We start from the raw sequence: 14,219 nt of genomic DNA, 5'->3' as shown, positions 1-14,219 counted from the left end.
TTCAGGTTTACAAAAGTAACTGTAATCAGATTACTCGTTTTTCAAATGTAACGCGAGCTGAATACAGTTACTTGATTTTTGTATTCTGATTACGTAACGCCGTTACATGTATTCCGTTACAACCCAACCCTGTATATATATATACACACACACATGTATAAAGGGTTACTTCCTTAGCTGGCTAATAAGCTATATAACAAGCTAAGCTAACAAGCACACAAACACCTGCTAACAAGGTTAACATGTATTGTAGCTCCCTCCAGTAAATGACAGGAGGCTGAGGTCTTGATTAATTACAGGGTTTATTCTTGTGGGACCTATACCCGTGAGAACTGGGTTGTAAGACAAAAAATATATAAAAGGTAAACAATAAATAAATATGGAATATATGCATTTCATCACTGTTAATGCCGCTAAATAAAACAATGAAAGGCACACATATCCCACACAGCATGTAGCACAAGCTAACAATAGCATGTAGCACAAGCTAGCGCATAGCATACATACATATAACCTGCAGCTCAACCACACGCATTTCACTCCATTCACACGCTCACACGCCACACCTTGTATTTCTCACGCAGAGATTTCTTTCCAGGGTACCGCCCACAAAGTTGCGCCGCAATTTTGTAAACAAACTACGCTTGTTTGAGACGCGTGTACTCCACTAGCACCCGTTGACATTCGCGATACAGAGGGCTTCATACTCCACTAGCACCCCCCCCCCGTTGACATTCGCGATACAGAGGGCTTCATGGGAACTTTGAGTGGAGCCAGAAGTTGGAGTACCAAAATCTCACTCTGAACTCTGTTCAAAACTTGCCCTGTACACACATTCATACATGCCAACCTTTCCAAATCCAAAAGAGGTAGGTTTGTGCGCGGCAAATGTGCACGACCAAATGAGGTAATCAGAAGAAATGGAATCCCAGTAATTACATGTATAAACCATGTATTTAACATCATTGTATGCATTTTTCAGAAAAAGTGGTAGTTTGGTAAACAGTGACATCAACGACATGTTGGGTCTGTAAAATGCCCGAAAAGTAAAAGAATGGGAGATAAATATCCCAAAGTCTCCACATTTTATTATATTTTTAATGTGTTTCTGGTCCTCTTTCAGTTGAGACAGTGTAGATGAAGGATGTGTCAGGATGTAGAACTCTTGTGTGAACATTGGATAAACAAGCCAGGTTCATATTCTTTTTTCATGTTGTTGACATATTAGAGTCAAAGGTTTGCACAAGGCGACATATCTTTGTGTTGCGCCATAAATCAGAAAATACTGCATTAAAAAAGTAATTCCCTGCATTTTTCTACTGATAAAGCGTGATATAATGTACAGGCTTTCGGATTGCTGTAGTTCACTAAACAGAGACATTAACGACATGTTTGGTGTTGATAATGTCAGAAAAAGTATCCCCAAATCTCAAAATGGTATTATATTTTGTGTGTGTTTGTGGTCCTCTTTGAGTTGAGACCATAGGTTGAGACACTGTAGGTAAAGGATGCTTCAGGAAAAGACCAAACACTGGATGTCTTTCAGTCGCCAACATGTGTTTTCGAGACACTGATACTAACGGGGAAATCCTGCAGTACTCAAATGCCTCGTCTCTGTTCCCTAAACTCATTTGTGAGTGATTACCCATCAGCCCCGGGGGTGCAGAGGAAAGGCAGCGTTACCCCCGGTCTGCACGTTGTTTCTCTTTCAGAATCACAGAGGACTGTTTGTATGATGCGATCACAGACACGCTGCAAACGGTGTCCGCCAAAAGTCGAGTCATTTTTATTTGTTATAGTTTGGGAAGATTGAAAATCGGTAGGGAAAGCCAGCTGAGTCGGTAGGCGGTAGAAACATGTCAAAAGCGGTAGACTACCGCCCAAATCGGTAGGGTTGGCAGGTATGCACATTTAGACAAACAACCAGCACAAAAACGTACCTCGTAGGCTGCTAGTCATCTAGAGGGGCTGATATCTTTAAATGCATTTTTCCCTTAGTTTCCTTAGATTTTCTTTACATTCTGCGTTGCTCTGCAGTTGCGACTATCAAGTGCGTCGATTAAACAAACAGGTGTAACACAAAACACCGCAGATTAGTTCCGCCCCTATTAATGTTTCACATAAAAGGTAGGAACCAAAAATACAACTTGGAACAAAATAAACAACAGAAAGTGAAGACAGTTACATGTATAATATTATCATTTTAGACTTCTTGGAAGTTCTGTTACATTCAACCGCACAGCACGACATTTCTATTGTCTGGTATTTTTAACAACATTCCCTAAAAGGCACAATCACCATGAACACGGCTAAAGGCTCAAGTACAGTAACTACAACTAGCTAACGTTGTAGCCTAGCAGAGTGGACAAGTTGCTGTTAGCTGACAGTGAGGCACGTCTGTCCATCAAAGTGACGACGCCTATATGTCTCGTCTGACAGTAGTGCTGCCGGAGAGCACCAGAATGCCGCTCCGGGCCGGGACTTCACAAATTGCAGTACCCATAAGGAGCTGTACACATGCCGCAGTTTTTGCAAGGCTGTGTCTTTAGTTGTAAGCCCAGTGGCGATCTGTTCATCTGTCATACTAATCATACAGTCAATAACTTTTGCATACCTGCCAACCCTACCGATTTGGGAGGTAGTCTACCGCTTTTGACATGTTTCTACCGCCTACCGATTTAGCTGGCTTTTCCTACCGAATTTCATTCTTCCCAAATTATAAAAAATAGAAATGACACTCCATAGACACTGGACTCGACTTTTAGCGGAAACCGATTGCAGCGTGTCTGTGATCCCATCATACAAACAGTCCTCTGTGTTTCTGAAAGAGAAACAACGTGCAGAGGAAGGGCAGCGTTACCCCCGGGACTGTGGTCAAGCCAGCCTCCACTTCGGAAAACACAGTCAAGCCAGCCTGCCGCAGTCCCCCGGGACTGATAATAATCAGTCATCACTCCCAAATGAGTTTAGGGCAGTGTTTCTCAAACTTTTTCAAACCAAGGACCACTTAACCAATAAAAAAACACTCGCGGACCACCTAACTCCACAAATATCCAAAAACACATTGTTTTTCTAGAACAGATTTCAAATCACCTGAAAATTATACAAACAGGTGACGAAGGTGTTGCGCTGGGCTATATCATGCAATCGAAAGTGAAACTTAAGCTCGCTCCATTGCGGGGATATTCCCGCGAGAGTGCGGAAAACTTAAATTAACTTATTTATTTAAAATGTGAAATGTTACCAATATACTCATGGACCACTAGGGGACGCTCACGGACCACCAGTGGTCCGCGGACCACACTTTGAGAAGCACTGGTTTAGGGGAACAGAGACGAGGCATTTGAGTCCTGCAGGGTTTCCCCGTTAATATCAGTGTCTCGAAAACACATGTTGGTGACTGTTACGGCTGCTGCCTTCCTGGTCGTCTGAGTGTTTTCAGCTGTGTGTGTTCTATGTAAATGAGCTGTACGGTTGCCCTCCCGGCATTGGCTGCCATCTCCTGGTCCGCCCCTGAAGATTGCGATTGGATCACACCGGGCCCGACGCACTCCAATCGCAGCGCACAGCCGGCGCACACCTGCTGGAGATTACTACAAAGCTTGGGGACAATCATCATTCTGGAGGCTCTGTTGAGTGAACAGACACCTCTCGCTACTTGCTCTTTGTTCTGTGGTTAACTTGTGTGGTCTGTGTTTAGAGTGGTTACTATTGTGTGACTGTTGCCTTTAGTTTAGCTGTGTTTTGTATAGATTCTTTGGTTAGATGTACCACTTTTAAAGTGACGTTTTGTTTCGTTCTTTATATTAGTATTTATTTTCCCAGTATGCGTTTAGACTCACTTCTTAGAGTCCTCCCTTAGTTTGGTTGCCCATTTAAACTTGCGCCTTTGTAATAATAATAATAATGCATTTATTTTATAAGGCGCCTTTCAAGGCACTCAAGGTCGCCGTACAACAAGGTTAAAAACAATTTTTACAAACATAGTTAAAAGCAAAACACAGTTTAAAAACATAACTACTAAAAACATACAGCTTGCAGCATAGGTCAGCCATACGCTTGCCTGAACAGGTGGGTTTTGAGGTGAGTTTGGAAAGTGGTGATAGTGTCCATGTTTCTAATATCAGGGGGGAGGGAGTTCCAGAGGTGAGGGGCAGAGCGGCTGAAGGCTCTTGACCCCATGGTGGAGAGACGGGCTGGGAAAACTTTGAGAGTGATGGAGGAGGCAGACCTAAGAGACCGGGTGGGAATGTTGACATGGACAAGGTCAGACAGGTATGGGGGGGCGAGGTTATGAATGGCTTTGAAAGTATGAAAGAGGATCTTGTAGTCAATGCGGTGTTTAATGGGAAGCCAGTGGAGTTGGTGTAGTACAGGGGTGATGTGACTGATGACAGGGGTTCTGGTGATGATACGGGCAGCAGCGTTTTGGACCAGTTGGAGTTTGTGTAGGTGTTTGTGGGGGAGACCATAGAGAAGGGAATTGCAATAGTCCAAGCGGGAGGTGACGAGAGAGTGGACCAGGATAGCGGCACTGTGGGGAGTGAGTGAGGGGCGGAGGCGGTTGATGTTTCTGAGATGAAAATAGGCAGACCGGATGGTGTTGTTGATATGGGTGTGGAAGGAGAGGGTGCTGTCGAGGACGACACCCAGACTCTTGACCTGAGGGGAGGGGGAAACCGGGGAGTTGTCGATGGTGAGAGTAAAACTGGGTTGCTTGGTGAGTGTGAGTTTTGAACCAATGAGGACTACCTCAGTTTTATCACTGTTGAGTTTTAGGAAATTTGAGGTGAACCAGGATTTGATTTCCTGTAAACAGGTACAGAGGGAGGGGGGTGGCCTCTATTGTTTGTTATTTAAACCGGTGTTTTTGGCTCTTTTGTTTGTTTCAGGCTGCTTGCCTGCCATTTTGTTCACCTGTTGTGCATTAAAACAGCTTATAACTTTTACCAATCCCATTCTGGTTGTGTTGCTTCCCTTTGATTCCCCTAGCTCAGAAGGGAACGTAACAGTGACTGAAAGACATCCAGTGTTCGGTCTTTTCCGGATGCATCCTACAGTGTCTCAACTGAAAGAGGACCACAAACACACACAAAATATAATAACATTTTGAGATTTTGGGATATGTATCTCCCATTCTTTCACTTTTTCGGACATTTTCAACACCTAACATGTCGTTAATGTCTCTATTTAGTGAACTACAGCAATCTGAAAGCTTATACATTATTTATATCAATGCAGGAAATGACTTTTTTAATGCAGTATTTTCTGATTTATGGCGCAACACAAAGATATATCGCTCTGTGCAAACCATTGACTATTATGTCAACAACATGAAACAAGAATATGAACCTGGCTTTATCCAATGTTCACACCTATGGTTCACACAAGAGTTCTGGCTTTCCTACATCCTTACACATCCTTCATACACTGTCTCAACTGAAAGAGGACCAGAAGCACACAAAATATAATAAAATGTGGAGACTTTGGGATATTTATCTCCCATTCTCTTACTTTTGGACATTTTACAGACCAAACATTTCGTTGATGTCACTGTTTAGCAAACTACCACTTTTTTCTGAAAAATGCATAAAATGATGCAATATATGTTAAATACATGGTTTATACATGTAATTACTGGGGTTCCATTTCTTCTGATTAGCTCATTTGGGCATGCACATTTGCCACGCGCAAACCTACCTCTTTTGGATTTGGAAAGGTTGGCATGTATGACTTTGTTGTTATTAGCATCTGGTTAGCTAGCTATGCTAACGAATATAAGAAGCTTTTTCTCCAACCAGTGAGGTAAAGGCACAGGGCCGTGGGAAGTAGGGGTGCTGAGGGTGCTGCAGCACCCCCTGGTGGAGGACAGGGGATCTGCACTTCCACAAGATATAATTTTAAAAAAACGAATTTTCAGCCTTGATGTAACAACATTCATAATTAAGTAAAGATAACAACCTTTTCACCCCGGTTACATTTTCCATTTGCCCTGTACGATGGGCGCTGTAAGTGATGAAAGTGGGGGATGTTGGCTTAGCAGGCGCCCGCAGCTCACAGCCAAAGTGAGAGAGATAGAGAGAGGGGATACCGCGGTACCGGCGGGGATTGTTGTTAGCTTCTGCTGCGCTAACGGATAAAAGAAGCTGTTTCTACAATAATGTGGAGGGAGAGTCCTCTCCTGTCAGACTGAGAGGCTCAGTGAGGTAAAGGACTCTTAGGGCTTAGATAGTTCACTTTAGTCGAAGTTATCTCAGTGGGTCTCAAACGTTTTGATCACAATTTATGTAAACAAATATTTCCAAGGCACACCTTTATAATTATTAGGATAAATAAAAACAGGTTTGAAATCATTGCAATGTATACTATAGGACAGTAAACCAAAAATATCGTTTACAACTGGAGAGATTTTAAAATATACATAAACCAGCCCTGGTGTCATCCCCACAGCACCCCCCATTTGAAACAAGTTCCCACGGCTATGTAAAGGCACATCTTTATATGATCATTATAGTTATAAAAAAATAAGATAATAAAGTAAACAGGTATAAATTACTATATGAGAGTAAAATAAAATTGTTATTAATAAACAAGAATACAGTTTAAAAGGGGAGTGTTTTATAAAATATTCATAAAGAAAAATAAAATCTGCTTACAGTTCTGTTTCATATGGGTGTTGAGAGATGTATCCAATATTTCTCTCAAAGTGCACCAGATTGATGCTTTTAACTTCAACTCGGGGGGAGAGCATGCCCCCAGACCCCCCTAGGTCCACCCCACACTTAAATCATGTTCACATGGATATGAAACTAAATACATTTGCACACATCTTGTTTCCATATCTTTCTGTTTTGGTAGTCATGCCAAAACCGTGCACGTGCATGCATACGCGAGTCATGGTAAAATATCTGGATTAAGAGGTTACTTTTTCTTTGCACAGCATGAAAGAAAGGCAAAATGAATGGGCTGTGATTTTAGTTTTTTTAAGCAGACGTTGAGTTCAATAATTTGTACAGCCATCGGAGGAAAAATTGAAATGGCCTTTGAGAGGAAAAAGGTTCCCCACCCCTGATCTAAAAGCCCAAATAAAATATTAAAGGGTGTAATAAATTCAATATTTGCCACCAAATAATTTTCAAAACATTATGATTTGTGTGGAAACATTTTCATTATTAAGATTTATTTTTTATTTTAACCTCTTTTCCTTTCTTTCTTGATCCTCCTTAGCAACGGTCGTTACAGTCCCTGACAGCGGTCTGTTCTACTGGATTAACAACGTGTCACAGGTTCTAAATCGACCGATCAGAACTTTATTTAGCCTCCGTATTGTTTATGGTTGAAAGTGGGCCGCGACATTTTTTTTTATTCTTAAGTGGGCCCTGAGTTGAAAAAGGTTAGGAACTGCTGCACTAGAGGATACTGAAAATGCAACCATACTGTCGTGGCTCATTTTTGTAGGATATTAAAAACTGTGTCACATTAACACTCCACTTCTTGACTCACACGTTAAAAATAGTCCAAATAAAACTAGGCGCAGATTTCTTTGCCTTCCTCTGGCGGATTTATTTACTTCTTCCATCAAATTAAACAAACACATAAACTAAAATGATCAATGTAACGTGAGGTCAGAGACTGTACCGATTCAATTACCGTCAATTTCCGCTGAGGCTCAGTCCCACCCCTTCCTTATATAACAGCTGATTGATCACAATAAATCAAAGCTATTCTCCGAATATTTAATTCAATACTAATTCATAAATGGAAACAATATATTAAGACCTAAATTAATTAGAAAATAATACATTTATTATCACACATGCCTTTTGACTTACTGTATGTGCAGCCTTGAAGGCTATGTATGTAGGGAGACCAGGGACAGTTGTAACACTGGACAGTTGTAACGCCTTCAATATCTCCAATCACAAACAAGCTATAGTGATGACACTCACTCTGCACATGCTCAGTTAGATCGAAAGATCGCTGTGAAAAAAAGGAGCCATGTTTAAATCTCTCGCGAAAGATATCAGCAAAAGTGTGTTTCTGAGGTAAAAAATGATATGATGTATTTTTTGGATACTGTCTTGAGGTCAAATGTCTAGGAATCCAAACTAGTATTATTAGAATCACTGTTTTGTAAGCTAAAAATGTAACTAGCTAAATATGGGTCAAGCTAGCAATCAGGCAAGTTCACAGGGGGTGAAAACATGACTGGTGGTCCTGGGACGGTTGTAACACCATCCGACCATCCGTCCACATCCAAAAGCTGAACCAAGGAAGCAGACCACAAAGGGGAGAAAAAGAAGAGAAACCACTGTCCTCACAGACACTCCTATAAAAATCAACTCGAGGCTGGGAAAAACAAGTCTAACGCAAACAAGTCTAAAGCGAAGAGAAACATTAATTTCTGCAACAACAAAAAAACCCAACAAGAAGCAGAAGATTCAGGACTCATCTGATGAAGATGAAGCTCAATACTGCATTGTGTGCCTTGAGAGCTACTCCAGGTCCAAGGAGATCTGGCTGCAGTGTTGGTCCTGTAAAGCCTGGGCACGCAAGGACTGCACAGATGGAAGTGACTTTTACACCTGCCACAACTGAATCAGATGAATTCCATCTGGTGTTCTGTTTTAAGTTCTGTTCATTGTTTGTAGGAGGATGTGTGAAACCCCATTCAAATCTTGCTGCCTTAGAATTTGACAGCTTTCCCTCTTTTTTGTCATGTAGTGTGAAAAAAGGTAACCGTTATTAACAACCTTATCTCACCAGAATCCGTGACTCCTCCACGACTCCTTAACAACGCATTGCGTGGTGGAGTCACGGAATCTTATATATTTGCGTGTCTGCACCACGCAAACAACCCCAATGTAAAGTGAATGAGGCTCCTTTGTCGTGGTGCACACACGCATTTCTAAACATTCTGCAGTGAGCTTTTTATTCTATTAAACGTTTTAAAAATCGACTTTATAGCTTGTAGTAACTCACGGGAGGCTTCTTTTATTTTATTTGTATTCATAATAATTTTTATTTTTCGTTATGTTGCATTATTTACCAATGTTTGTTCTCAAAAAAGGTGCATTTTTATTAAATTAGTTCTTTTTTAAGGAAGGCCAGAGCTTCAGCTGTGGCAAATAGATTGTTTCCTTTAGTTTACGTTATTTAAAAGACAATTACATTCATATTTGATCATTATCTCACCAGAATGCGTGACTCCTCCACGACTCCTTAACACTGCATTGCGTGGTGGAGTCACGGAATCTTATATATTTGCGTGTCGGCACCACGCAAACAATCCCAATGTAAAGTGAATGAGGCTCCTTTGTCGTGGTGCACACACGCATTTCTAAACGTCCTGCAGTGAGCTTTTTATTCTATAAAACGTTTTAAAAATCGACTTTATAGCTTTTAGTAACTCACGGGAGGCTTCTTTCATTTTATTTGTATTCACAATCATTTTTATTTTTCGTCAGAATGGTGCATTATTTACCAATGTTTGTTCTCAAAAAAAGGTGCATTTTTATTAAATTAGTTATTTTTTAAGGAAGGCCTGTGTCAAATAGATAGATGACACAGGAAGAATAGATTTGATACAGGAAGGCCTGTGTCAAATTCAGCTGTGTCAAATAGATTGTTCCCTTTAGTTTACGTTATTTAAAAGACAATTACATTCATATTTGATCATTAATAGTAATAATAATCTTTTTTTTTTATAACAACGATAAACCAGAAGAAGATGCCGTCGTTACCACGGCAACGTTATGTCGCGCTTGACGGCAGTAACGTAGCCACGTGACGTTGCCCACGATCACGTCACTTTCATTCATTTCATCTCACAACGGACTATAGTAAGTATCTAAAATCAAGTGGAGTTTATTTCTTTAAAACACGAAATGATATTGCTTTTATTTATTCCACTGTAGCACAATCTCTATAGCGTTTCATTCCTGGATATTATGTTGAGTTTTGTAGTGTGTTTAGCTTTTACAATAGGCTACGCGCAAGCTAACGGCCACGTTCAGCTAGCCTCCGGCTTTCCGTTCAAAGTTTGTAGCTGGATAGCATTTATAGTTTATACAGCTAAATGACATTAGCTGTCCCCGGCACAGTTGGATAGTGGAGCTGCCTGCTAGAAAAATATGTTTAAATGCTTGTATTTGCCCATGTGTTGTAAAGACAGCTTTCAACACAGGGTTGTAATAGTGGAATCGGCGATGGAGTGGAACAAAAATGTGGACCTTGAGTTTTTCCAGAGGATTTGACTGGCCAGTGGGGACATTGGGATTGTTACATTGTAGAATTAAAATATATAGTAGAAGATATAAGATATATAAATGATACTAAATTATTATAGAGTAATGCACAGATTAATTATTATTGCACTCTCTTCATTTTGTGTATATTTTGTATATTGTGTCTGTATTGTTTGTATGCCATGTCCCTCATAATATGACAATATGCACAGTATAATTATTATACTAAATTATTATTGTGTAATAGAGTAATGCACAGATGTTACTGTTATTCTAAATAATCCTAATCATGTTTTTATTTTTCCTGTTTTACAGCTTCTTTACAACTCTATATCACCAACACACACATATCCACACACACACACACACACACACACACACACACAAACACACACACACACACACACACACACACACACACACACACACACACACACACACACACACACACACACATATAAAACCAACGGCACTTTTAAGAGCCACTCTCTCTCTCACTGTCTCTCTTTCTATCACTCTCTCACTTTCTCTTTCAATCACTCTCTCACCTTCTCTTTTTCAATACCTCTCTCTCACTTTCTCTTTTAATCACTCACTCTCTCTTTGTATGCCATGTCCCTCAACTGTGAAGTGAGGATCTTTGAGGATCCCAATGAGGCCAGGATGCACATGGCACCATTGATTAGCGAGGCTCTTGTCCATGAGGCCAGGGTGAGGCTTTTCATGATAAGCAAATACCCAAGTCTGTAATATAATCATTGCTATTGCTTTTTATTGATGTAATGTTAAGGGACAGTTAGACCTTTTTATGCAACCGTTAAATAATTGCTCAAATATAAGTGCTGCTGTCTTATGTTGTATTACAACTTTGCTGTTGATCTCAACCTCTGAAAAAATATAGGCTACTGAAACCCCTGCCATCCCTCCAAAAAAGAAAAGAAAAAGCAGGAAGAGACCCCTTTCTAATCCAGTGGTCACACGCAGACGTGAGAGACAACGGGAAACTCAACGCTCCGCATCAGGTTTGTTCTTTACTATGTCATGATTTCTAAATCTAAGAATAAAGATAATTCATAACAAAGTTATTTTGGTGTACACAGTAAGAAATTATGTAATGTAAAGATACCTCTTGACAAATCTGTTGCAATGTTTAAAACATTTTCAAATTAAATCAAGATATTTTAAGAGCCTGTGAGTGATAATCCTTGCTTGTGTTGTATTTTTGAACATGTGTACCTCGATTTGGATAAAAGTATGCCAAATGTAAATTGTCATTGTGATGCTGTGGTAATATGTTCTTAGTTTCATTACCTGCAGTCCTTACAGAGCATTTTCATATTACAGTTAATTGGTGTAATTTTAGATTGATTGAAGGGTTAAGCAAAAATGACTGTCTCTGCAGCTTCACAAGCCAGAAGAGACGATCCTGTGCACGAGGAAGGCCTTCAGCTAGAACATCAAGAGTTCGGTAGTCTTGGTGAGTATATTGATTATAACAGAAGTTGACTGGCACTACAGTTTTTCCCAATTTTTCCATTTTTATACTCATCTAGTTCATCATAATAAAGTATTGAGTGTTGACTGTTTCATGACAAGTGAATGCATATTTGGTATAAGTATCACTTGCTAATATTGCTTTGGATGCATATAATGATTCATAGCATGTTGCTATTATTAGTCCGCATATATTTTTCCAACTCAAAAGTGGTTCAGTATACTACCTTAATATCCATCATACCAGTTTTAGGGTGTCTTAACAGCTGTTTTATTTTTTAGAAACACATCTCCAAGAGTTAAGAGACACCCTAACTGCAGTCCAGGTTCTGGAGGCAACAGACGGAACGGTTTCTGCCTGGGCACAAAGGCAGCTTCTCACAGATGTGAGAATGAAAACGGCTAGGCCAATGCTTTTTAATGCAAAACTGTCAGCTGAGAGAATAGCCATTCAGAAGTGCCACAGATGCTGTGCAGAAGAAGCGGCTATTAGGTGCCTGGACTGTGTTCCACTGGACATGGAGTTCCTCTGTGTAACCTGTGACATGGAGGCACACAAGAGGAATATCTTCCATGACAGAGAGGCTGTGTTCAATGGATTTCTGGAGCCCATTCCCCCTACAAGTGCTGTGGTGGTGGATGAAAATGGCCAGCCTCAGTTTTGTGAACAAAGTATGTAAAGATCAACATTACATTACAATGTCCCATTATAGTGTAGTTCCCAAAATTAAGTGTGAATGGGAAGTGTACATAGCTGATTGAAAAAAGTAAGATTGGTTTTGACTAGGGCTGCAAGATATGTGGAAATTATGCAAAATGTTATTGAATATCTTGATAATCTGAAGAATTAAGGAAAAACTGTAAATACACCCTTCCTAACTTATTTTCTATATTGCAGTATGTCAACTGCCTGTTCCTACTCCAAGGTCAATCTGTGATTGGTCTGATGACGTCAGTTACTCCTTGGAAGCATATTTCTGTGGTCACCATCAACGGTATGTTGTTCTGAAAGCCCTTCTTTTTGTACAAGTAGCAGAGTTTTACCACTTTGTGCAACGCAAATATTTTTATCACCTGGTCATTTTCAGACAACACCCAAATGCCATGTCAAATAGCTAATACATCATATATGCACATCTATGTATTAAATACAATATGTTAAGGCAAACTCACAGTTTTATTACCGAAATACCTTTACTTTGTCCATTTGTTCACAGGACGATACAATGTCTGCTTGCCCCGGAAATCCTGTCCATCCTGCTCTGCAGAATGGACTCCTGACGTTAAAGACCTGCTTTTGTATCGGTACTGGCCAGCTAGCACCAGCTGCCAGACGCTTTACAAATATGATGTGTTCACCTCATTCGAGCACATGAAGGTGACAGCACCAGCCATGTCCAGGCAGGCATTTCTGAAAATGTTGGAGCACAGATCTGTTCAAGCTGGACAGGTAAATCTGCCTGAATCACACGGAAACATACAAAAAACAATATCATATTACTGTATACCATATCATTAATTGTTGGCATTGCTTTCAAAACAATTACTAATCCACTTTTTTTAAATCAATATACAGACAGGTAGTATGCTGATACATTTCAGCTAAGCTTCTTCAAGTTTTGCTTCTGTCAGTACAAACAAGAGGATATGTGCCAGGTCTATCACTTTGTTTGTCCAGCATGTTCTCCAGACATGTTGGCTGTCTGCTGTGATGGAAACCGCAAGCATTACCGCTTTTCCAAGTCAAAAGGGTAGGTATAGGTATTAATGAAAATGATAAAGAACACACCGCTAATACAAATAGTAGCCCTTGGGGTTGTCTTTGAGTAGCCATAACAGACATTAAAACAAATCATAGTAATGTAGTGCTTTGTGATTTTTATTATTGACTTGTATGTTAACTTATCATGGACAGGACTGAGGAGTCGCCAATTTATGAGGGCTTGTTCCTGGCCAAGGACGAGGAAATCGCAACATTTGTTGACCTTGTCAGAGGCAACATGAAAAGTGTAAGTTTTTTTTCTTATTATGATAGTTGCAGTTACAGCTGTGGTGTTCTTTTTTATATATGTCAAAACTTGTGTGTAATAAACTGACTTTATAGGGAAATGACAGTGCCGTCTGTGGTACTGCCAAATTCACAGCTGGCAGAAAGATGTCAAAAAAGTCTGGTGCCCAGATAGACGAGGAGGGCATTCAAGTGGCAGTTTGCAGGTATGTATTTGTAAGTGTGTCTGTGTGTGTATATGTGTTTGGTTTTGAGTCTGGTCTCATTATTTCAGTTTTAATAGCAATCAAAGTCTAAGTCTTTGTAAGAATTGGAAGCATTAAACACTTTTGATGTTGAAGCGGAATTGATCCATCATTTGTAGCATCCAAGTGATATTTGTTGTTATAGCCACCTAGATGACAGAGATGAGTGCTTAAGCCAGGCCTTGCTGTGTCAGTTTATTATTAACAACTAGATTTTCTTCTGAT

General features: G+C 40.1%; 1 protein-coding gene across 2 annotated transcripts in view; it reads left to right on the top strand.

Moving 5' to 3' along the window:
- LOC307033384 (uncharacterized protein) overlaps positions 1–14,219 on the top strand; it is a 226,357-nt gene that overhangs the window by 210,184 nt on the left and 1,954 nt on the right. Inside the window, exons 1-10 of one of the 2 annotated variants that reach the window (XM_079671830.1) lie at positions 9,824–9,842; positions 10,563–10,958; positions 11,149–11,269; positions 11,650–11,724; positions 12,024–12,413; positions 12,640–12,736; positions 12,959–13,191; positions 13,318–13,492; positions 13,657–13,750; positions 13,846–13,955. In XM_079671830.1, the coding sequence (XP_079527956.1) occupies positions 13,389–13,492; positions 13,657–13,750; positions 13,846–13,955 (308 nt within the window). In that variant the 5' untranslated portion in view covers positions 9,824–9,842; positions 10,563–10,958; positions 11,149–11,269; ... (3 more) ...; positions 12,959–13,191; positions 13,318–13,388. Of the gene's footprint in view, positions 1–9,823; positions 9,843–10,562; positions 10,959–11,148; positions 11,270–11,649; positions 11,725–12,023; positions 12,414–12,639; positions 12,737–12,958; positions 13,192–13,317; positions 13,493–13,656; positions 13,751–13,845; positions 13,956–14,219 lie in introns of those variants that run through there. The other variant, XM_079671831.1, reaches the window with a different exon arrangement.

Source organism: Notothenia rossii (assembly GCF_949606895.1).
Source record: "Notothenia rossii genome assembly, chromosome: 1".
Lineage (NCBI taxonomy): Eukaryota > Metazoa > Chordata > Actinopteri > Perciformes > Nototheniidae > Notothenia > Notothenia rossii.
This window is presented reverse-complemented; position numbering and strand designations above follow the sequence as displayed.